We start from the raw sequence: 23,418 nt of genomic DNA, 5'->3' as shown, positions 1-23,418 counted from the left end.
CAAGGACAGGTCTCAAGGAAGGAGGAGCAGCAGCAGGAGCATGCTTGGCTGCCCCAGTGCTTCTCTTTTGAAAGCTAACCTAGGCCCAAGTCAAGATGAAGGGTGAGAGACTCAGGAGCTTTCTTACCTGCTTGAAGTGGAGATGCCACCAGCAGAAGCCAGAAAAGGTTTGTTGTTCTGGGAGGGGTAGGGGTGGGGGGAAACCATACCTTCTGCGATAAGCCGATAAGCCGGGGAGTCTCCACTACAATGGTTCCTCTAAAAGTGTGAGATGACAAGCTTTTTGGGGAGGTGAACTATGACCTGAAGGATAATCTGATGCAATTTCTTCACTTGCAGGTGAGGTAACTGAAGTCTGAAGCAGCAGCTAAGCTGCTCAAGAGTCAAGTTAGTGGCAGAGCTGGGCTCAGAGTATGGGTTTCCTGAATCCGCAGGGGCACATTTGCTTTTCCTGGGGGTGGGTGGGTGAATCTGCCATTTTCCTGGCAGTGGGGGAAGACAAAAGCTGTCTTTTGCTCCTAGTGGGATCTCAGTAAAGGATGAGTTGCTGACACTCTGTGGCTCATAGCCAGCTGGCAGCTGCTCCAGAAAGGGCTGCTAAGGAGCGGGATTCATCTCCACATTAGCACAGAGTGTGGCACCTAGAGGCGCTCCGCATGTATGCTTGGAGAGAGTGAACAGACAGCTAGCTATTCCGTGCTATTAGTGCTGGGCACTTTCCTTAAGTGTCACATTTAATTATCCAAACAGCCCTAGGAGTTAGGAATTAGTATTGTTATCCTCATTGTCTTTTTTTCAGCAGTCTCAGAGAAATGAAGGTATTCCCCAAGGTCAGAATGCCAAGCCTGGTTGCACAGAACCTAAGCCTTTAAGCACCTGGCTGACTGAATGCTGAAAGAATTGTGCCCCAGAGTTGGGCTTTTCCAACTTTAAACTTTTTGTAGAAAAAGTGGGGTGGGGGTGGGGGTGGGGAACGGGTCTGTAAAATGCACATTGTCATTCAGCTGGTCTGAGCTGGGAGGAGATGCTGCCTTTTCTGACTCGCTCCGGGGTGATGCCAACGCGGCTGACCCACAGCAGGCAGAATCAGAGCTCACAAGCGAAATCTGAGTGTCCCTGTCATCTTAAAACAATAACACTTGGGTGTACCCCGGTCTATAAGAACATTTTATTGCACCCTGCATTTGGTCCGATGAAGTTACTGCACTTTCCAGTTTATAATGATACGGGAACTGCCTTGGTTGGGGGTGGGAGAGGAGCCTCACTCCAAACTCTACACTAGCGGCATTTCCGCCCCGGCGACAGGCCCAGGGGTCTTCCGAGAATCCGCTCGCGGCCAGGCGGCGCGCGTACTTCGCGGGCGTGGAGCGCGCTCTGGCGCCCGCGCTCCGCGGCTTCCAGCGCCCGGCGGGCCCGCCTCCGGGGCGGGGCGGGGCGGGTCCCGGCTCGGGAGCCCCCGCCCAGCTGACCCGACCGCTCTCCCTTTGCTGGCTGCCGCCCCGGCGTGCAGGGCCCGGCCGCCGCCATGTCGGGCCCGTTCGAGCTCTCGGTTCAGGATCTCAACGACCTGCTCTCGGATGGCAGCGGCTGCTACAGCCTCCCGAGCCAGCCCTGCAACGAGGTCACCCCCAGGATCTACGTGGGCAACGCGTGAGTCGCTGCTTTGGAGCCCCAGCCCTGCCGGGCCCTCCCGGGACGCCCCGCCCACCCGGGAGCTGGGGAGGGGGCGTCAGCCGGCGCAGGTGGGGGGAGTCGGGGCGTGGTCGCTCCTGCAGAGCTCCAGCAGGGACTGGGCGGGGGCCGGGCGGGGGCTGCAGTCGCCGCCCACCCCCGCACGGGGGGTGGAGGAACCGATCCTTGTTCCGTCCCAGCGCGGTCCGTCCCTTCTGGGGGTGCACAGAGCCCCTGGGTCCGCTCGGCCAGCCCCGCGTCCGTCACCCGCTAGGGACTCGGCCTTGGGGCAGGGTCGGGACTGTCATGTTCACTTAACAGGTGGCTCTCTGTCGCCCGGCGGGTCTCCGGCCCGCGTGTCATGTGACGGCTGCCTGGTTCTGCAGTGAGGTCACCGCGGAATGTCTGCCTTCGCTGCCATGGCAATGGGCTGACGTCACAATTTGGGCGTGGAATTTTCCCGGAATCGAAATACCCAAAATGAGGGAGGGGTCCAGAGAGTTGGGTCGGGGTATTCTGCTGCTTCTCCTGCCTTCCAGATGGGGTTTGATTTGCATGGGATTCTAGAATGATCCAATGATAAACCCCATAAGGGCCTGAGCCATCACTTAGAAAAGGCTCCCCTCTCACCACCAGGAAATGAATCATTACTTCTCACTTAGGAGTTTTTACCAAATTTATTTTTCCATTTTCTGTTAGTCAAACTACTAGTAAGACATTCTCAGCAGCAAGAGAGAACCAGTGTTAACCATTTTGAGAGGTGCCGAAATAGTGCCATACAGCCTTGGGGGGAAGGGGCGGGCTCTGGCTGGACTTTCACGAGACCCTGAGGACCCAGTTACCAATACCCTAAGCTCCATGGGCCCAGGGACTGCATTTTAGTAAACACCTCTCTCTCGTTTTACACATAGGAGATGATGGCCCCCACGCAAGTTTGAGGGATTGTGAGGACAGGGTTAAAGTCTTGCTAGTGTCTCTATCTCCCGTCCTGGAGTTGGACCTGATGCTTACTCTACAAAGGACTGCCACAGAAACGGGGGTTATCTTGGAGCTAGAAGGGGTCCATGAGGCAGGTCCCAGACTCGTGGGGGACTGTCTCATCCATTTCATCTTTTTTTACCATATTAAGTACCTGCTATGTGGCAGGCAATGAATGTATGTTCATTTGTAGTGGTGATCATAATGATAATGGTAAATATGTCCAATGTCGAATTAGTATTAGAGAAGGGAGGTAAATAGTAGTGATTCTTCAAAGATAATTGTTTTTTTAATGAGCTGCTGCTTTACCATTGCATGTAGTGTCATGAGCAGGATAGTTAAAACGGGGTCCCAGAGTCTCAGTCACAGGCCTTAGTAATTGCAAAGTTCTGAGGATAACCCCTTCTCCAGCCACCCAAGCGGCAAGTGACCTTGGCACCTCAGAAACCCTGCTGTCTTGGGACATTTAACTGTTGCCACTTCCCAAGTGCAAAGAAACCAACGCTGTGAGTGTGCAAGTGCTGATGGCCACTGTAGAAAACACATCCCTTGCTCTCTAAGCAAATCTGACCTTGACTGAGCCAGGGGTGTGTGGGGTGCCCAGCAAGGAGGATCGACCGAGCACCCTGTATTCTCCCACCCATGGGGAGCCCCTTAACACAATCGGGGCTCCTGATCAGGGTTCACAGGGAAGAGAGGAGCGTGGAAGTGCCACGTTTTCTGGTGGATGTGGGCAGTTGATGTGGGCATGAGAAACCCATTGAGGGGGAGGACAGAGCAGTGTGGCTGGTGTCAGCAGAAAGGAGGTCTCCTCCCAGCATTTCCACTCGGCAGCCCATGTGAGCACGTGCACATCCTTCCACTGTCCTATCAGGCCAGAGTTTAAGTTCTGTCCTTCCTTCCGCACAGGGCCGCCACTGTGACAGGCAAACGAGATCATGCAGGAGAAGGAGTTTTGTAACGTGTGAACAGCCGTTTGAATTGAGATGTTGTGAGATGAAATAAAGGCGCCCTTTGACTATTCAGATCAAATGTTTTGTAACCCCCGTAGTTCTATTGGGGCCACTGCTCCCCAAGTATTTACTCACCCAAGAGAGTGTCAGCAGTGTGACTAGGGACTGTGGCAGGAAGGATACCTCTGGGGGGTGGAAGGGGGCTACTGCACTTTATATTCCAAAGAAGGAATGTACTGATGTACATTCACGGAATGCCTGGGATGTACTGATTTCACTGATGCATTACATACTCATTAAACAAAAAAGCACAACTAAGTGTTAGAATAGTAGCACTGACTCAGTGTCAGGCTCCGTCTATAGAATAATAGCTCATTGAACAATCATAAACCCCAGAGGCTAGGTTCTGTTCTTTTGTCATCCGCATTTTACAGACAGGGAAACTGAGTCACAGAAAGGTTAAGTGACTCGCTCAAGGTTACTTAGTTGGTAAGTGGCAGGGCTGGATTAAGACTCAGGTATTTTGGCTCCGGAGCCCATTCTTAGCCACTTGTCTATACAGTCACCACAGTATAGGGAGCATGATGCCAAAGGAAATGAAGGGGAGATTGGGAAATACTGCAGAGGGTAGTGAAAAATGAGAGGGCACATGTCCATGGAGAAGGGCGTTCTGGGCAGAGGGAACAGCATGGGCGTGAAACTGCCCAGTCTATTTGGGGAAGCTGCTGGTAATTAGATATAACTGGGGTGAGGGACGAGGGTCATAAGATGGGGAGAAGCCAGCAGGGGCCAGAGCAGGAGAGTCCCTTGCTTTGCCAAGAGGCTTAGAATCCTCTCTGTCTTCCTCCCACTGGGGCTGCCGGCTGGTTAGTTAAGCATCCCCTTGCTGCTGTCTTCTGTCCAGGTCTGTGGCTCAAGACATCCCCAAGTTGCAGAAACTGGGCATCACCCATGTCCTGAACGCTGCTGAGGGCAGGTCCTTCATGCACGTCAACACCAATGCCAACTTCTACAAGGACTCCGGCATCACCTACTTGGGCATCAAGGCCAACGACACGCAGGAATTCAACCTTAGCGCCTACTTTGAAAGGGCTGCAGACTTCATTGACCAGGCCTTGGCTCAAAAGAACGGTAAGGGACCCGCCACCTAGGAGACAGTAGGAGGCAGCGTTGACTGGACTTTTTTTTCTTGAAAACAGGCCACAACAGGCTTCCTCTTGGAAAACCTCTTGTTTCCTGTCTCCTGTGGTGAATGACAGAGAGCTTTCGGTCTCTCTCTGGCTGCCTGTCAAGTGGCACCGTATTACACAAGATGTTCCAACTTTTCACAATTGGCGGCCCCAGGGTCCTTGCGTTGATTTGACTTTGAGGGTTAATTTCCAGCCATGTGCCCCCCCCCCCCATTCTAAGAGCTTCAATAATGAAGACTTCTTTTCCATGATAAGAAGTCCTAAGGTGGAGGAGCCCTGGAGCGGCTGATTCAACAGCTTAGTGGTAGCATCAGGACCGGATGCTTTTCCTCTCCCTCTCCTGCCACCCACAGGGTCGGACACTGCCCTCATGGTCCCAAGATGGTTGCAACAGATCTAGTTACCATGTTCCAATAGGACAAAGTGCAGCAAAAGATGAGGCAACCCTCTCTTCCTCGCGTTTCTCTCATTTTTAAGAGCAAGTAGAACATTCCCCAGAAATCCGCAGGCGGAATTCTCCTCACCTCTCACTGGCTAGAGTTGGGGGATGTGAGTACCTGGAACGAGGCAGCCCCGATTAGCTTAGGGATCAGTAAACTATAGCCACAGATGCTTCCTGTAGACACCAAAGCAGGAGCCCTGAGGTGCTGGCTGCTGGGCGAGGTGTTCCGGAGAGAAATCCTAGAAGGCCACAGGCTGAGCAGGCTGGGCCACTTGCCCTTTCTGCTTTTAGCTTCTTTCTCTCAGCAGCTGCCTTTACCTTTGCTCCAGCTCCAAGCTCTGCTTTCCTCCCCACCCCACACCTTGCCAGGGGAAGTGACCTCCACTGAGGCGTGATTGGCCCCGCCCCCCTGATTCTAGCCTGTCTGCAACACCGACGCTTCTTGTGCCGCCTCCCCACTGAAGTGATTTCCAGGGAGCAGAGTTTATTAGACGCTGGTTAGCTCACGTTTGGGGCCCAGGAGGGAAGGTTCATTGCCTGGAGAATCTGTGCACTTTACTGTCAGGCCATTATGACCCTTCATGGTCTCTTGTATGTGTCACTACCCTCCTCTCCTGCAGTTCTGGCCCCCGTAGAGATGAGAACGGGGGGCCCAGTTAAGGGGATGGGTGTTGCTCTTCTTGTATATCGCTTGGCCATCCATTCAGGGAGCCGAGAGCTCTCTGACTTTGTTTCTTCTTTCCGCACAACGAGGAACATACCCTGACTTTTTGTGACCTCCGCCTTACCCCACATAGGCTGGCTGGGTCATCAGTCTGGAAAGTCCCTTCTGCTTCCCCCTACACTGGTCTCTGGCAAACCCCACCACATGCTTTAGCACTGGACCTAATGTCCTCTCTTCCATGAAGCCTTGTCTGTCTCCCCTGCATCTGATGTAGCATCAGGCACATTGCGGATGACTACTGAATGAGTGACAAAAATGAATTCCGTGGGCTGTCATGCCAAATGTAAATGCTTCTAAGATTGACTGGCCAAGTGAGTCAACAGAAACTCACTGGCCTCCCACAGTGCAAGGCTCGGGGAAGCCAGGGAGGATGGCCGGGGGTGCTGAGAGGAGGAAGTGGTTGGAAGATCAAGGGAGGCTTCATGGAGGAGGTGGTGTCTGGGTGGGGGCTAGAAGGACTGGCTGAGTATGTTTGGGTAGCAAGGCAGCTGCTCTGCAGAGGGTCTTGTGGCTGGGATGGGGACAGGGAAGTCCTCACTCTGGATACTTTGGGTACACTGGCCAGAGAGTAAATGAACAGGGAAATGGAGGACTCCCCCTTCCTCCTTTGGGAGGCGTTGGGAAAATAGAGTTGTGTTTTGGCAACAGAAGAGACTGTTAAACAGACTCTAGGCCAGCATATTTCCTTCAAAATAATAATGCCTGTGTAGAGGTATTATGGGTGATCATTCACTCGGCTAGTCAGCAAATATTATTGAGCACCTGATGTATGCTGGTGATCACATGGCATCCAAAAATCAATACCCCACAGTCCCTGCCCTTAGTGAATGCACAGTCTGGGCAGGGAGGGTAGATTGGTGCATTGCTGACGGTAACGGGGCCAGGCTGTAGTAGAGAATGTACTGGGTGCCACCGGAGGACTCCGAGTGTTGGCTGATATTTATTGAGTGCTCACATCTGCCAAGCACTTGCCTAAGAGCAGGGCCTCATGGGATTTTTGGGGAGCCATGAGACGGTGGTTTTATTTTTGACAGTGTGTTTGTTTTGAATTTTTGTCTTGGTTTGTATTTGTACTTGACATTTATGTTCCTTTTATTTTCTTAAACTGCTTTGTTGAGGTATAACTGACATTCAGTAAACTCCACATAGTGCAGTTTAATAAGCGTTGACATATATATACACTTGTGAAACCGTTGCCACAACCAAGATAGTGAGCAGGTCCACCAACCCCTACCTTTCCCTCTGTCTCTTTGTGACCCTCCCTTCTGCCCTCTCTCCCTTCCATTCCTAAACCACCGCTGATCTGCTTTCTATCACTAGCCACTAGTGTACATTTCGTAGAGTTTTATATAAATGGAAGTACGCAGCATGCGCGCCTTTTTGGTCTGGTCTCCTTCACTCAGCATGATTTTTTTGCATTTCATCCATGTCGTTGCAATAGTTCATTCCTTTTTAATCCCGAGTACTCCATCATATGGATGTACCACAGTTTGTTTATTCACCTGTTGATGGACATTTGGGTTGTTTTCATGTTTTCCTTTTGATTGTAATACAAATTCGTATAGAGAGGTAGCCATATCACGAGTATGTAGATCAATGCACTGTACACGACCATGTACCAGCCCCCATATCAAGGAACGTGACACGACCGGCATCTGAGAAAGCCCACCACGTGTTTTCTCTCAGATTCCCCCACCCCCCACCTTTACGACTATCCAGGTTTCTAACAGTATATATCAACTTGGCTGGTCTCCTGCTCTGTGGAATCGTATACATCCTATTGGTGCATTGGTGCATTCCAGCCACATCGTTTCTGATGACGTAGATTGTACGTTCTTGTTATTTGTCCATCCTGCCATCGGGAGTCTCCAGACCCACGGGGCTGCTATGGATGGTGCTGGCTATGTTCTGGTGCATGTCTTTTGGCGAACATAGGTGTGCGCTCCAGCTGGCCATGGATCTGGGGTGGACTTGCTGGGCTCTCGGGGAGTCATGGGATCAGCTTGAGTAGGTACTGGCACACAGTTTCCCAAAGCGGTGTGCCCGCCGACACCACCCCACCTCCCCCCGGCCACGGGTCCCAGTCGTAGCTGCTCCACATCCTCTCCGATGCTTTGCGTTTTTTGTCTTTTTCATTTTAGCTATTCTGGTGGGTACAGCATGGCCTCGCATTGTACTTTTCGTTTGCGTTTCCTGGAAGAGTTTTGACTAGAGTTGTGGTGATTGGGTGGCCCCAAGCTCACATTGTCACCCCGTTTACTTACAGGCCGTGTGCTTGTCCATTGCCGCGAAGGTTACAGCCGCTCCCCAACTCTAGTTATCGCATACCTCATGATGCGTCAGAAGATGGATGTCAAGTCTGCCCTGAGCATCGTAAGGCAGAACCGTGAGATCGGCCCCAACGATGGTTTCTTGGCCCAACTCTGCCAGCTCAATGACAGACTAGTCAAGGAGGGGAAATTGAAACTCTAGGGTTCCCCTGCTACCTCTTCTCTAGAAGTTGGACAGGGGAGGCCCTGGTTGAGGTGTCTCAAGCTGTCATGTTTAGGAAACACAGTGTACCCTGCTCCCAGCATCACCAGGCACTTGCCCACAGATCTGTCCCAATACAGCCCTGGGCCACTTTCCCCTGAGGAGCATATAAAGAAGCTTGCTAAGAAGGTCATTCTTGCTCCCCGGTGTGTCTTGTGCCTGCAATTTATGCTGTCCTCTTCCTGAGGTAGGTTCGCAGAAGGGGAAGGCCTGTGACATGCATGCTTCCGGATGACCCAGGCCAGGAGGTTCGTGGAAGTGTAAGGCCTGAGTTGCTCACAGGGGCCCTTCCTGATCTTCTCCATCCCCCCCACCCCTGGATCCTCTCCTGAGTGGGGACCGCAACACCTCGAGCCCTGTAAAGGAACTATGCAAACTCGGGCCCTCTCTTCCCCCGTCTCCTCACAGTCACCCACACTCTGCTGCTAGGCAGAGACGTGTCGTGGGGTCTGAGGTTGCTGTGGGGTAGCTGTCGGTCGTTAGTGGGTGGAAATTCTGGTGAAGAGACCATATTTTAATGATTTCCTTAAGATTAAAGATACCTAAACGAAGAGGCCCTCAGGTGGGCAAACAGATTCCCCTGAATCAATAGTTTCTAAAATGTGAACCCCTGGAAGGCTTGAGCTCCGAATAGTTCCCTGAGGCTGCTCTTAGTCACTTGGTTTGTTAGAAGAGCAATGGAGCGATGCCCCAGGCATGGTTTTATTTTTCTTTTTTAGAAAACAGGGTGTTGAAGTCCAGCCTATTTAAAAACCCCACCATTTGGAGAATTACAAGGGTTTTGTCCTGAATTATAGTGTTGGTGAGCCCAAGCCACTCGTGCTATCTGCTTTTTGTCTCGGTTGCTATTCCAAGAACAGGAGGAGGAAATTGGCCAATTACATTGTGTGGTGTGGGTGTGTGTGGGGGGGTGTGTCTCAGAAACACCACCAGAGGAAGTGCGAGCAGGGAGATGAACGATCCAAGGCTCACCCCCTGCCCACTTATAGGTAGTTTTTACAGCTCTCTGATGCCAGAAAAGATCCTGGACCCTTGGGAGCAAAAATGACTCAGCCAGGCAGAAATGAAACATGACAGAGCGTCCAAATGGAGCCTTTATTGGTGATAGAGCAAACAAACAAACAAACAAAAAGAGATGACTTTTTTTTTTAGGATAATGTCGGAATGCACTAGCACTCACACTCATGTGTGCGCACATTTGTCAGAATATAGGGTTTTGTTTTCAACTCAGTCTTGTTAGGACTTTGCATGATTGTCCACATGGAAAGTGATGCAATGCTGTCATCTTCAGGTTCCCTAATGGCAGAGAGGTGGTCCTCAGCCATGCCCCCAGCACATAGCACATAGGTGTCTGATAGAAGTTTGTGGAATTTAACTTTTTTATTTCGAGAACCAAATATATATAGGGCATTGTTCTGGTGGGTGTGTCACACTCCCAGAAGCCTGAATTTGTGGTAGGATCACTTGCAAGGATTTGCAAGAGAACCTCACCTGAAATGAAATATCAGGGACTTTTCTTGAATAATTAAAATTGTTTTAAATTTAAATTCAGGCAGTGTTAACACGTCAAGGTTGCAGAATGTGCCTTTTTCAGAGTTGACCAGGAGCTTTTGGCCAGGACTAGGAGAAGCAGGTGTGCCTTCAGGCCTCGGTCACGGGTGGGTGTAATGGTCTCTTATCTCCACAGGGGCAGCAGTGCACAGCCTGGACGGCCCCTTTTCTCTGGTCACGGCAACCCTGAACAAACCAGGATCTGCCGTCTTTATCAGATACTGGCTGTCCAGATAGAGCCTCCTAAGTGAAATGGCCATCCTCTAAACTCTGTACCTCACGGTTTTCAGATAACTCTCCCACTTCATCTAACTTGAGCCTCACAATAACCCTAGTTGGTAGAGCTTATTTGTATATTATCACCTTTTTTTAAAAAGCTGGGGTTCAGAGTGATTAAGGGCATGGCCCGCAGGGTTGCCCATCTCAAGGCAGCGTTGAGGCACTATTTCAGGTTTGCCACTCTGAAGCTGAATTCCTTCTCTCACACTGCACTTCTCAAGAAATGAGCCCCCTGGAGTGTCCAGGTGCTCTGCACATGCCCTTGACCCAGCTTGTGTGTTCAAAGGCCAGTTCGCTTTGTGGACAAGTACAAGATTCAAGCTGCAGTGTCAAGGTGGGGAGTCTGGATGAGGGTGGGACGGAGTTGGCACAAACCCATCCCTGCTTCAGGAAAAGGAAGTAAAAGTTGGGGTTAGAATGTATGGCTCTTCTTCCAGGAAGTATGTAGCATACCTAAGTCAGAGATTTCTGCTCTGCTTCCGGAAGAGGCTCAAGATAGGGGGGCTGGGGCTCCCCTTCCACATCCAGGCAGTGGTCACCACACAGGATGGCCGCAGCTACATAGGACCTCTTGAAGGCCTGTTTGTGGGGGCATGAGGTCAGTGGGAGAATTACTGCCTTTCCTTTGGCTCTGCTTTTTGCTGATAACTTGGGATTTCTTGATAGTCTTTAGTCTCAGAAACCCCATATTTACTTCATAAGATTTAGCGCCTAGATCTTTGAGTAAATAAATTTCTATTGTATAAGAGTTAACACAGCTGTGAGCGGAAGCTGTTTCTGGACAGCTTTTTATCCCCTGGGAAGTGATGGAATAGGAACTCAGGGCGTCCTCACCTCCTTCCCTGTCTTTGACTAGCAGACCCCCAAATTACAGCACCAAATGTTTCTTCTCTTTTCTAAAGCAGTACACCTTCCACAGGCTGGTCTGTTTCCCTGACACTCTGAGTTATCTGGAGAGCAAAAATCACCATCTATAAACCAAGGGAACTCACCTAGAAGACCTTTAAGGTCCCTTTTAGCTTTGACACTGTAGGGTTCTTCAAGAATCCCCACTTGGAAATTTACCACCACCTGGAAATTAGAGGGTATGTAATAATATGATGACCAGCAGGTAGCGCTGTCTCCCATTTGTGGCGATGGATGATTGAAAAAGGAATGTTGGTGCCTTTTGTGTCACAAGTTAATGTTAAGATGCTAACGTTTTAATCAAAATAAGCACTGATCTTATAAAGATATGAGCTTTTCTCACAGAAAATTTTCTGCCATAAAACTCGTGTCAGGAATCACTGAAGAGCCAACAAGATCCTTCCAAGTCAAGATTTTATCCTGATTAGAAATAGAGACCATCTTTGGTTGAGAGAGTAGATTGGTTGGAAGCTTAACTTACCTCCTGTCAGCTTTTAGGGTAATTTGATTGTGAAAGCATGAATTTTCTGGACATAAAAGGGGAAAGTATTCAATTGATTTTTTAAAGTAAGTTTAACATCTGTTGTATCACAGATCAGTGTTAAAATACTAATACTGTAACCAAAATAAATGTCTTATGTTACAAAGAAATGTTCGTCCTATCACAGTTGATTGCTTTTATGCTTGCTTTTTCTAACTCAAAAAGAATCATTCAGCCCTCCTAAGCTAGTTATAGGTTCCATGATGATTGTATTTATGCAGTAGATATTTGCTGAACATCTCCTCAGTACCAGAAATTTCCTGCATTACAAATAATCTTTTCATTTATTTAAAATTTTCAGCTTTATTGAAGTATAATTGACTGGAATTTACTTGAGTAGAGTGGCCTAACCCAAATGAGGGAATTAAGATTTATGTCTCTGAGAAAGCAGGGGGCTGGGTTGACAGTCTCGAGGTGGCCTCACATTAAGATGGTTGGATGGCTTTTTAGGATTTGCGTGATCCTGCAGACTGGGCAGTCCCAACACTTATCCCTGCTCCCAGATGCCTTAAATTCCACCATTAGCATTATCCCCCCTAGGCTAAGCATTGCCTTTTTCCCTCTGAATAAAATACTCAGAAAGTCTGGGCAGCAAAACAGCTTCTGTAGTCTCCAGTTCTCCATAACATGAGGCAATTAGACTAGCTCATTATTCGTCAGACCACTCAGGCAACATACTCTTCATATTGTTACATTAAAATCTTAAGGCAGAGCATTAATATGTAAAACTGGTAAAAGTGTTTAAGTATAATTTTTAAAACATTTTAATTAAAAAGTTAATACTGTATATACATAGTAATAAATTCAAACAAAAAGTGAATCTCCTCCCCCAAACCTTCAATCCCTCTCCTCAGAGGAAGCCACTAAGTATATCTTTCTGGACAAATCCCATGCATATGTAAGCACACACATTTGTATACATGTGTATATATAGAGAGATATCCTTTTCCCCATAAATGGAAAACGTTTTTTTGCACTTTGGCTTTTGCTTACTATATTTTACCCATTCTTTCATATAGTCTTATTAATTTTAATAGCTATATAACATTCCATTGTGTATGTATATGTTATATATTGCATAAAGTATGGATGCGGTTTCCGTATACCCTTATTTTAAAGGTCTAGGCTGCTCGAACAAGCACATGTTGAAATGAGACTTGTGGATGACAATTGCAGGTTTTTTATCTGCTTCGTATCCTGTTCATTTCTGTGTCTGTCGTGGCACAGCGTCAAGCACACCCCAGTACTCAGAAGGAAAGAGTGCGTTGTGCTTGCTTGTGTCATGGTATGGGAGCAGACATGCCCAAGTCTAATTTTAAATGCAGTCTCTGAGCTATGGCCTTCTGAATTGATCCATTTATTAGAAGTTCAAGTGCACAGAGATTCAGTTTCTGAAGTATACACTAAAATGAGGTAAACTGGAGGCAGAACAATGAATGGGTGGTCTCCAGTTTATTAGAAGCAGATGTATAACGCATTTGATCTATGTGTGTTTTTATTATAGTTTTAAATAATTAAAATGTGCATATTTTTTAAATCATGAGTCATCTCTGTGGAAACCTATAGACTAGATGACCTTCCAGTTTAACATTCCCAGGTATACAGCACGTGGGCGGCCACCCTGTGAGGAAGGAGGGCAGAAGGAGGAGGGTGGGGGGCACTGAAAGGGGAAGGGTCTCCCACAGGGCACCAAAGAACTTCTAGTCATTCTCCCCTGGACTCTCTTTCAACCAGGCCTTGCCTTTGTGACTTGCATGTTTTTCTTCGTATTGTCCAGTCTTAGCAAGAATCCTGCTAAGTCACTTTAGCCAGAATCCTGCTAAGTCACTTTAGCCAGAATCCCCCATCTTCCATATCGGATCCCTCAATATCTATTCGGCTTCCTCATCCTCCACCATCCCCCGGTGAAATCTGAGTCCCCTGGCCTGCTTTCAGTAAGTGTCCTTAGGTCAGTTTAGCCAGAATCCTCCTCACCCCCTGTGTTTCCTCTTAGTAATGTTCTATCTAGTGACCCCCACCCTGCTCCTTGGCAGTAAATTCCCACTTTTCCTTGGACTTGAGCCCAACCTCTCTCCCCGGCTGCAAGACCACATTGCAGTGGCCCCTATACCTGTTACCACCGACCCCCCTCAATGAAGTCTTTACCATTTTTAACATGTGTCATGAGTAACTTTTTGGTTTTTTTATTTAACAAGGGTTTGTAGACAGGGGCCATCCAGGCAGAGGGTGGTAGTTTGGATGGCAGGTGGGGAGGTTCTGGGGATGAGTCAAGGAGCCCACCTTGAAGGGCCTGGTCTTCCAGGCAGAAGGAAATGGAAATTTCATCCCGTTAGGTCTGAAGCAGCCATTACCCTACTGGAAACAGGAGTGTGAGTGACAAGGCTCTTTGCGACTCTTCTCCCCCATCTCTCAGAAGCTGCTGAGTGAACAAGTAGGACATTTCCACCTGATCTGAAACTCTGCTCAGAGACCAAGTTCTCAACTGTGAGTAAAGACAGGGTGAATTGGACAGCCCTCAATGTAGGCAACTGTCTACAAACAGGTATCCCTCCAAATCCAGATATTCCATTTTTACCACTGACCTATGGGACCAAAACCTGTTTAAAAATGCAGCCTATTAGGACAACCCTCGGTTTCCAGGACTTAGAGACAGGAGGCTTGAATACCAAGAAGAGGTGAAACTAATGACCTTTGATGTTCCTTTCACTTCAAAGATTCTATGATCCCAAGGATTCAAAAGAGCGTAACTTACTTTCCAAATCTGGCCCATCCTTCAAAGCCTGGTCCAAATGCCTTGTCTTTCTGCGAGGATCCCATATCCACCCCCAGGGGAAGAGAATGTTCTCCCCTCGGAATGCCTGTAATACTTTGTCCCTTTTTTAAAAAAATGCATCTGAATCTTTTCCCAGGGGCACTGATCACTTGCTATGGAGTTATTTAGGTGAAGAACTTATTTCTTCCCTGGTTCGGGTGCCTCCTGGAGGGGCGAGTATATATCAGTTCATAGCGCTTGGCTGGAGGTCTTGCTTCATTCAATGTTTGGCAAGTGGACGTATGAACAAGTAGCTTGGTACAAACAAAAAACAGTAAATCATCACATAGAAAAGAAGCCTTGCTAGAAATTTAAGTACAACTGTTAACTTATTAAATTCAATTTAAAAAGTTTTAACAGCCCTAACCCAATGTTGGCAACCCAGCAGAGAAACACACTTATAGATTGATTTGTGTCTCTCTAAAATTCATGTCGAATTCTAACCCCTAGTACCTCAGAAAGTAGGGTCATTGCAGGAGTAATTAGTTACGATGAGGCTATTAACATGAGCCCTAATCCAGTATGACTGATGTCCTAATAAAAAATTAGGACGTGGACATGCACACAGGGAGAATGCTGTGTAAAGATGAAGGCACGGATTGGGGGTGATGCTCCTCGACAGGCCAAGGGATGCCAAACATTGCCAGCAAACCACCAGAAGCTAGAGGAGAGGCATGGCATGGACTTCCTCACAGCCCTCGGAACCAACTCTGCCAACACTCGGATCTGAGTTCTATACTCCAGAACTGTGGGACAATACGTTTCTGTTGTTCAAGTCCCCAGTGTGTGGTACTTTGTTCCAGCAGCTCTAGTAAACTAATGCATGTGCCCACTTATACGTCACTGATGGGACTGGGGACCTGGTTGGGCTTTCTGGAGAACAACCCTGCAATATGTAGCAAATTGTTCGCCCTCTCAAACCAGCATTCACTTCTGGAATACTACTGGGCAATAAAAAGGAATAAATTGTTGATACATGCAACGACTATGATGAATCGCCAGAGAATTGTGCTGAGTGAAGGAAGCTAATCCTAAAAGGTTACATATTGGTTGATTACTTTATATTACATTTCTGAAATGACAAAATTTATAGAAATGGAGAACAAATTGGATTAGGGATGAAGAGGGAGGGCATGGGAGGAGGGTAGGCATGGTTATAAAAAAGCAATGAGAGGAATCTTCATGGTTATAGAGTTGTTCTTTATCTTGGCTGTGATGGTGGCTACTTGACCCTACATGTGTAATAAAGTTTCGTACAACTAAACACACACACACACACACACACACACACACACACACACACGACTACAAGTAGAACTGGAGAGATCTGAATGAGACTGGTGGACAATATCAATGGCAATATCCTAGTTGTGATATTGTACTATAGTTTTGCAAGATGTTACCATTGAGATAAACTGGGTAAAAAGTACGTGGAATTGTGTCTATTATTTCTTATAAGTGCATGTAAATTTACAATGATCTCAAAATCTTTAATATGAAAAATGGCTTTGTACAGGATGTTTATAGCATCCCGACTGAGATAGGTGAACACTAGAAATAAAACTATCCACAACAGAAGTGAGCTAAAACTCTGGGGGTTTAACTCTGGGAGTATCGTCAAGCTCTGAACAATGACAAGCTTGTGGACTGAGTAAATGTGAAGCTGAATTAGCATTAAGTGAAAAAGCAGATGGCATCATAGCAGGTTCTCTCGGAGCCATTCTGTGGGAAACATTGGCAGAGAATAACTCAAAAGTTTGGAGATAATTTAGAGATTCAGGTACACTGGATTCTTCTATCTCTCCCTATTTTTAACATCAGTTTCAAACGAAGTAACGAAATAAATGAAATAAAATCCTGAGCCCCACCATTCTCCAGTCGCTGGCTCTTCCTTCTGTTTCCAGCAGGTGGCAGAAGTGTTCTAAGGATGGGCCTCGCCATCTCCATTTCAGGAGGATGGACCCGCAGCTGTCAACAGCAGGTGGGGCTCCAGCATCAATCTGGCCAGCTCAAGGAATCCAGGCCTCAGGACTGCCTTCTCTGAAGTCCAGGGCAAGAAGGCAGTTGGTCACAATAGGGTTAACAGTCCACATTCCAGAGTAAGGGAAAAGGAGGCTGGAGGGTCACAGACAGAGAGAGGGGGCTCTGAAGGCCAGCTTCTCACAACACACAGGCTCTGCTGGGAGAGATAGATCACCCCCAACAATGGCCACAGCTGTTTTCGTCTGCCCTGAAGGAAACTGACTTAGGAAGCAGGTATCAGAAGGGCCCTTCCTGCAGGGGCTTCTGTCTGGCTTGTAAAACTGTCAGAACAGCTGCATTCATGTGTTGAATGATGGATGATGGAAAGAAGGAGGGACAGAAGACCTCAGATGGACACAGTGACTTACAAGTCTGGGCAGGTGGCAGAGGCCTCGCAGAGGCCCTGCAGGTGGGGAGTGTTGATTCATTGCCCAGTGAAAATACCAAGGGGACCTGGGCCACAGCCCTCTTCCCAGACTCCTTCAGGGCTAGGAGTGGCCGCTCCTCCTCAACCCATCTGCAATGAAAGCTTCCGCTGGCCTCCTTTCTTTTCCTGCACCTCAGGTGTGAACCTTCTTCCCCCACGCCTCTGCCCCTCCCAGGCTCCTCATTTTGCTCCAGGGCTGAGGTAGCAATTCCTTTTAGTTTCTCTGTGGCTGGCTGGACCCCGGATGGTTTCTTGGAATGCTCCATCTGGTACAAATAAGATTTTCTATATAGGACTCAAAACTGGTTTTGAAAAATGTATTGGGCTGGGACACAAGAAAAAAAATTTCAGCACCGAAAATACTGGCCTTGGCTTTTGCTAACAAAAGGGATTTTGTGCTCTCTCCTACCTACCTCCCGGCCAGGGAAATAACTGCCTTTACACATCAGCCTGCAAGCCACAGTGAGTGTCCTGGCCAAAAAGCGTCTGCCACTGTGTGCAGGATTCCTGAGGAGCTTGAGTTGGGGTTTCCTCCATGAGCTCCATCACCAGTGCCTGTAGACTTGCTTATCTAGGCCTTGTAATGGGAATCCCTGCCCCCCTCACCCAAGCGGGCACTCTTACTGTGTGGCCCTCAGTTTTCTCTCTTGCCTTCTAGAGGATGTCAAGAGGGGCTTTCTTGGGCAGGGTAATCAATGCTGAGCCTTATCGAGTTGGGACTAAAGAGGTTTTTTAAAAAGCATCCTTCTGCCACTGTCTGGGTCTGTAGGGGCCGAAATAGACACCCCTAGGGCTATCTGTAGGAGTGACAAATGAACTTGGCCTTAGAAATGGGATTGGCAGGACTCAGCCCTGTGGAGGACTCAGAACTGCCATTTTCTTTGTTAAGCTGGTCCAAAGTTTGTTTTGAGAAAGCCCGAGGGGCCCAGGGAGGTAGAGATTAAGAGCCGGGCTCATTTTGATATCTGAAAACCACAGCCTGCACGTGGGAGGTGCTAGAGAGCAGGCTCACCTCACACACACACCCCTCTCTCTGGGTCACCTGGGAGCACTGGCAGCAGTTTGGGAGTTTGCTGCACTTGAGGAGAAGTCTTTGGAGAGGGCTTGTTCTGAGCACAGCCGGTTCCCTCCCCCTGGACTGAGGGAAGCATGGGACCAGCCCTGCCCCAGCCTGTCATTGGCTGGCACTAGGCAGAGGGGGCTTTAAAAAGGCAAACGTGTCTGGGCTAGAGACCGGAGCCTGTGCTACTGGAAGGCCAGGTGCCCTCCTCTGGCTGGCACCATGCAGCTCTCTCTTGCCCTGTGTCTCGTCTGCCTGCTGGTGCACGCGGCCTTCCGTGCGGTGGAGGCCCAGGGGTGGCAAGCCTTCAAGAACGATGCCACTGAAATCATCCCTGAGATGGACGAGTACCCTGAACCCCCACCAGAGCTGGAGAACAACAAGACCATGAACCGGGCGGAGAACGGAGGGAGGCCTCCGCACCACCCCTTTGAGAATAAAGGTATGGAGTGGAGAAGAGCACTTTTACCATAAGGGTCCTCTGAAAGGAAGGTTCTCTTTGGGATGTGTTGAAGACTGAGGTAGACCGTCAGTTGCTGCCGGCAATAGTGGAGGGACAGTAAGGTAAGGATGGCATGTCAGTGTAGCCTTGAAATCCGAGTGCAGGGAACTGAGGCCGGCAGGGGGCTGGCAGAGAGCCTGGGGCAGGATGGAGGCTGAGGTGGTGAAGTTACAGCATTGGAACTGGCTCCAGGGCTGGGAAAGAAAGTTTCAAGTAAGCCCCTCCTAAGAATACAAGACCCGCTGGCACCACTGAGGAGGAACAAGGCAGGAGCACCTGCCTTGAGCACCTGCTGAAGGCCAGATGCTCTATGTGAGCTCTTGCACGTGCTGTACCCCAAGGACCCACCACATGGGAGCCCCATGAGGTGAACCCCTAGTTTGAAGGTGAAGAAACTGATGTTCCAGAAATTAAGTAACCTGGAAGTGAGTAGACCTGAGATTTGAACCCAGTTTGATCTAATTCCAGCCCTGGTGGGGGATTATGGGTGGGGCAGTGGGGACCAAGAGCCAGAGCAAATCCCCCCAAAGCAGTGGGAAAGGAATGCCAGAGCTTGGTCCCCTTGTGGTAGGGAGTTACTATAGTAAAAAGCAGCCTTTTGCCTCCCACAGCCCCAGGCCAATCTCCCATGGGTGCTTGCGCATACAGCTTCCATCTGTGTGGGACCAAGAGGTGCTGGGTGCCCTGGGGGAAGTGGAGTCAGGAGACCCAGGCTCTGCCTTTTGGGCAAGTGCTTTTCCCTCTTTGGGCCTCAGTGTCCTCGGTGATAATGAGGGGGTAGACATGCTACCTTTGGCTCCTTTCAAGTCTAATGACTTCTCCTCCTCTAAACCTCCCTCTTTTTAGCGGTTGCTGCCTTGATTTATTACCGTCAATTAACCCCTACTCCTTTCTCTATTTCTTCAATGTCCCTCCCAAGTGGCGGGGAAAAGGAATTTGAGAGAAGCCAGCGACTCGCAGAGGGTGTGGCTAGGACCTAGCCTGCCATAGCCAGGGACCCTGTGGCACAGGTGTGACTTAAGTCTAGCAAAGAGGGCCCCTTTGGAGAGGAATAATAATAACCCATAATAACAGCCAACACTTTTGGCTCTTACTATGTGCCCGGTGACGTCCCCTTCATTATACATGTAATAGATTAACGAATTGAATGATCAGGACAACCCACTTTACAGCTAGGAAGCACAGAGAGGTTAAGCAACTTGCCCAAGATCACACAGTGATGGAGCTGGTATTTGAACCACAGCAAAAAAAAAAAAAAAAAAAAAAAAAAATTAACTCAAAAGTTTTAGGGAGAGAGGGTGGGCAGGAGATCTTTTCACCAGCTGGGCTCTTCCCATAACAGATACTCAGAGGCAAAAGCGTCTGAAAAGAGGTGGGTTTGGAGAAGGCGGCGGGGTGGGGGTGGGGGGGCCGAGGCATGGAGGGAGCCGAGGGCCGAAGGCCGGGAGGGGTGGCCGGGAGAGCTGCCGCCCTCACGCGCGCCTCTTTCCGCAGACGTGTCCGAGTACAGCTGCCGCGAGCTGCACTTCACCCGCTACGTGACGGACGGGCCGTGCCGCAGTGCCAAGCCGGTCACTGAGCTCGTGTGCTCGGGCCAGTGTGGACCGGCACGCCTGCTGCCCAACGCCATCGGCCGCGGCAAGTGGTGGCGCCCGAACGGGCCCGACTTCCGCTGCATCCCCGACCGCTACCGCGCGCAGCGGGTGCAGCTGCTGTGTCCCGGCGGCGCGGCGCCGCGCGCGCGCAAGGTGCGCCTGGTGGCCTCGTGCAAGTGCAAGCGCCTCACCCGCTTCCACAACCAGTCGGAGCTCAAGGACTTCGGGCCCGAGGCCGTGCGGCCGCAGAAGGGTCGGAAGCCGCGGCCCCGCGCCCGGGGCGTTAAAGCCAACCAGGCCGAGCTGGAGAATGCCTACTAGAGCCACCCGTCCGCAGCGCCTCCCCAGGCGGCGCCCCCAATCCGGGCGCCTCAGGTTTCTGCTCTCTGCGCGCAGTTTGATTGTTTGTATTTTATTTTAAATGCCTGCAACCCAGGGCAGGGGGCTGAGACCTGCCTGGCTTCGCGGGAGGTAGCCAGACCTCGCGGACCCTGGGTGCCATCAAAGCCCCACTGTCCCCGCCCGCCCACCCGCCCCGGGGTTCCCGCAGGGAAGGGAGCTGAGAGTCACAGACACTGAGCCATGCAGCCCCGCCCACCGGGGCCGCCTACCTTTGCAGGTCCCACTTCAGAGGAGGCGCAAAAGGAAGCATTTCACCGCCCCAGGGTTTTTTTGGGAGCGGTGGGAGTGAGAAAAGTCTGGGGACTGGTTAAGAAAGTTCGATAGATTCCGCGTCCACCTCTCTGCCTGTCGTAAAGCCTTTAGCGCCATGCTATGCCGAGAACACAGGACTGGGGGCCACAGATAAGGTTTCTAGTCCTGGCTCTGCCGCTAATTGCTGGGTGAACTTGGACTATACTCGTTTCTTTCTGGACCTCGATTTCCTCTTTGTAGAAGAATGCAGCGGGGTAGGGGCAGATTAGGATCTTGAGCAACCTTCTGTCGTGTGACTCCAAGGACTTGGGTGCCTTTTAAATGGGCAGGGAGAGAGATTGGATTGAAACACTGCCATGGTCATGTCCAGAACTTGGAGTTGTAGTCCTCTGATCTGACAGCCAAAGATGAAAACCAAGCAGGAAACAAGAAAAGAGTCTATTCATGACTGACAAACTCCTGAAAGACACCCTGAGTTGTTTCCCAGCTTGGCCTCCCCAGATGTTTGGCTACCTCCACCCCTCCATCTCAAAGGATGCAGAAACAACATCATCAATTGGGGTAGAGAAGGAGAAGGTCCCAAGGGTTGTGGGAAGGACAGAAAGCACCCCCTATTCCCAAAGAGTGGTACCCTGCCCTCTCCTCATGGTCATATTTTAGTCACCTTCTGCAGAGAAGCGCAAGGTCCCAGAACACTGGGCTTGCAAGCCCAAGGGAGCAGCCACCACCCTTTCAAGCACCAACAGATCCCTCCAGAGGCACCTCCTCCTGCCTACCACTTACGGACACATTTTTGACTAGAAAGTAGCTTCTTACTGTTGTTATGTGTGATGGCATATCTTACATGAAAGTAACAATATTGGAGGGGAAATTACAAATGCTGTACATATGCTGAGAAACCGGGAAGCATAATAGCTGCCACCTAAAATTCTTTTTAAAAGTCATTTCCAGACAGCTCTTGCTTTCTGTGTAGTTTATAATTGTTAATTTTTTTTTTTTTTTTTTTTAAACAAAAGCACATGCCATGTGAAAGCCTGCTGGGCTGGTTGTTTTCTGCAATCCTTTCATGGGGAATTTGTCCACAAGAATGAAAGTCGTGGTTTTTAAAAAGAATTAAGTTACATATTTATTTTCTCACTTAAGTTATTTATGCAAAAGTTGTTCTTGTAGTGAATGACAATGTTAATATTGCTTTATGAAATACCAGTCTGATCTTTCAGAACCCAGAGCCATTGTTAATAAAGACAATGAGTCGTTACGGAGAGGATGTGGTCTCATTTTGTCAACCACACAGTCATTTCTGTCAAAGTTAACATCCTTCTCTTGGTCACTACGACACCTTTGCCTGTGCTATAGTGGCCCTTGTGACAATTATGTCCTTCCTTTGTAAAATCATGTTCGTCTCTTCCTTTCCAAACCTAGACCTCATTCCTTTACTTGGCCATTGTAATAACCTCAGCCTGGTCTCCCTCTAGCAGCCTGCCCTTCACACTGCTGTCATCATGCTATGCCCCTTCTTGAAATCCCTTAATAGCTCCTCCTTGCCCAGGTTCACGTTCAGGCTTCTTGGTCTGACATACAAGGCTTTCGTCTGCTTGATTCCCATCCTCCACCCCACCAGGCTTCCTTACTGACTCTAACTGGCCACATGCTATACTGATCCCCGCCTCCTTAGTTTGCCCCCCACCCCCAACATATCCCACTCTTTCTCTGGAGTTCGTGTTCCTTGTCATCTCTCCTGGTCCTTCCAGAGATGTTCCAATCCCCACCGATCCCTCTCGCCTCAAATGTCCAGCTCCTTTTATCCATGTCTCTGTTTGGGTCCCTGATGCTATGTATTTCATTTGACATTCATTCATGGACCACCTGCCTCACCTGGCTATGCCCTGCTTAGTACTGGGAGAGACACAAAGCCAAGCACGATTCAAGAACAGCTCACAGGGAGCCCAGCCAAGTCTCTTCTCAAATGCGAATTTTATGTCTCACTAGTGAAGATGTTAAGATTGTCACAAGCATAGACGATGTCTTGCACTTCTCTCATGGATGCCGGCCGAGACTCAAGAAATACTCTTCAGAGAGGGATAGTCAATTGCAAAGCTTTAAACCAATCTTGGGGTGAGCCCCACCCCAAGAGCCCTCCTTACCCCCCAAAGTAAGCTGAGGTCCGCTCTTTAACTGCTGATGAACCTTTCTAAATCCATTATTATCATCAACAAGTCTGTGCTGGGTGTCAGTGGGTGTTGCTGCCTCCAGGCCCTAGGAGGCCTCAGTGAGACCCTGCAGGGAATCCGTGGTTGTGAGGCGTGCCCCAGAGCCTGGAACACACCAGCAGGTAGGAAATGGATGCATGGTTTGGCCCCTGGAGGCGATGTGGTTCAGTGGAGGGGAAGATATGAGCTATGTTTGTGTTTGAATCAGAGGCACCAAGGGGTTAAATGTTTTGCCCACAGCTGGATATGGGCTCAGTCCCCGCCCCCCAACACACTGGCTCAAGCTGCTCAGAAACTGGTGGGCAGATGGGCAGATAATCAGGTCACATTGTTCTGTACAAAGTGTTATAGGACCAAGGACAGGAGTAA

The 23,418-nt window shown here is 49.4% G+C and overlaps 2 protein-coding genes across 2 annotated transcripts; both read left to right on the top strand.

Moving 5' to 3' along the window:
• Positions 1-1,469: 1,469 nt before the first annotated feature.
• Positions 1,470-11,877, top strand: DUSP3 (dual specificity phosphatase 3). Its single transcript, XM_016139658.2, has 3 exons — positions 1,470-1,650; positions 4,507-4,733; positions 8,225-11,877. Exons 1-3 carry the CDS (start codon positions 1,526-1,528, stop codon positions 8,428-8,430), a joined length of 558 nt encoding a protein of 185 aa, XP_015995144.1. The 5' UTR covers positions 1,470-1,525; the 3' UTR covers positions 8,431-11,877.
• A 127-nt stretch (positions 11,878-12,004) lies between these two features.
• Positions 12,005-22,101, top strand: SOST (sclerostin). Its single transcript, XM_016139657.2, has 2 exons — positions 12,005-18,530; positions 20,085-22,101. Exons 1-2 carry the CDS (start codon positions 18,311-18,313, stop codon positions 20,504-20,506), a joined length of 642 nt encoding a protein of 213 aa, XP_015995143.1. The 5' UTR covers positions 12,005-18,310; the 3' UTR covers positions 20,507-22,101.
• The last annotated feature ends 1,317 nt before the right edge of the window (positions 22,102-23,418 follow it).

Source organism: Rousettus aegyptiacus, unplaced genomic scaffold (assembly GCF_014176215.1).
Source record: "Rousettus aegyptiacus isolate mRouAeg1 unplaced genomic scaffold, mRouAeg1.p scaffold_m13_p_6, whole genome shotgun sequence".
Taxonomy (NCBI): domain Eukaryota; kingdom Metazoa; phylum Chordata; class Mammalia; order Chiroptera; family Pteropodidae; genus Rousettus; species Rousettus aegyptiacus.
Note: the sequence above shows the minus strand (reverse complement) of the source record. Positions and strands in the feature narration are given on the sequence as shown.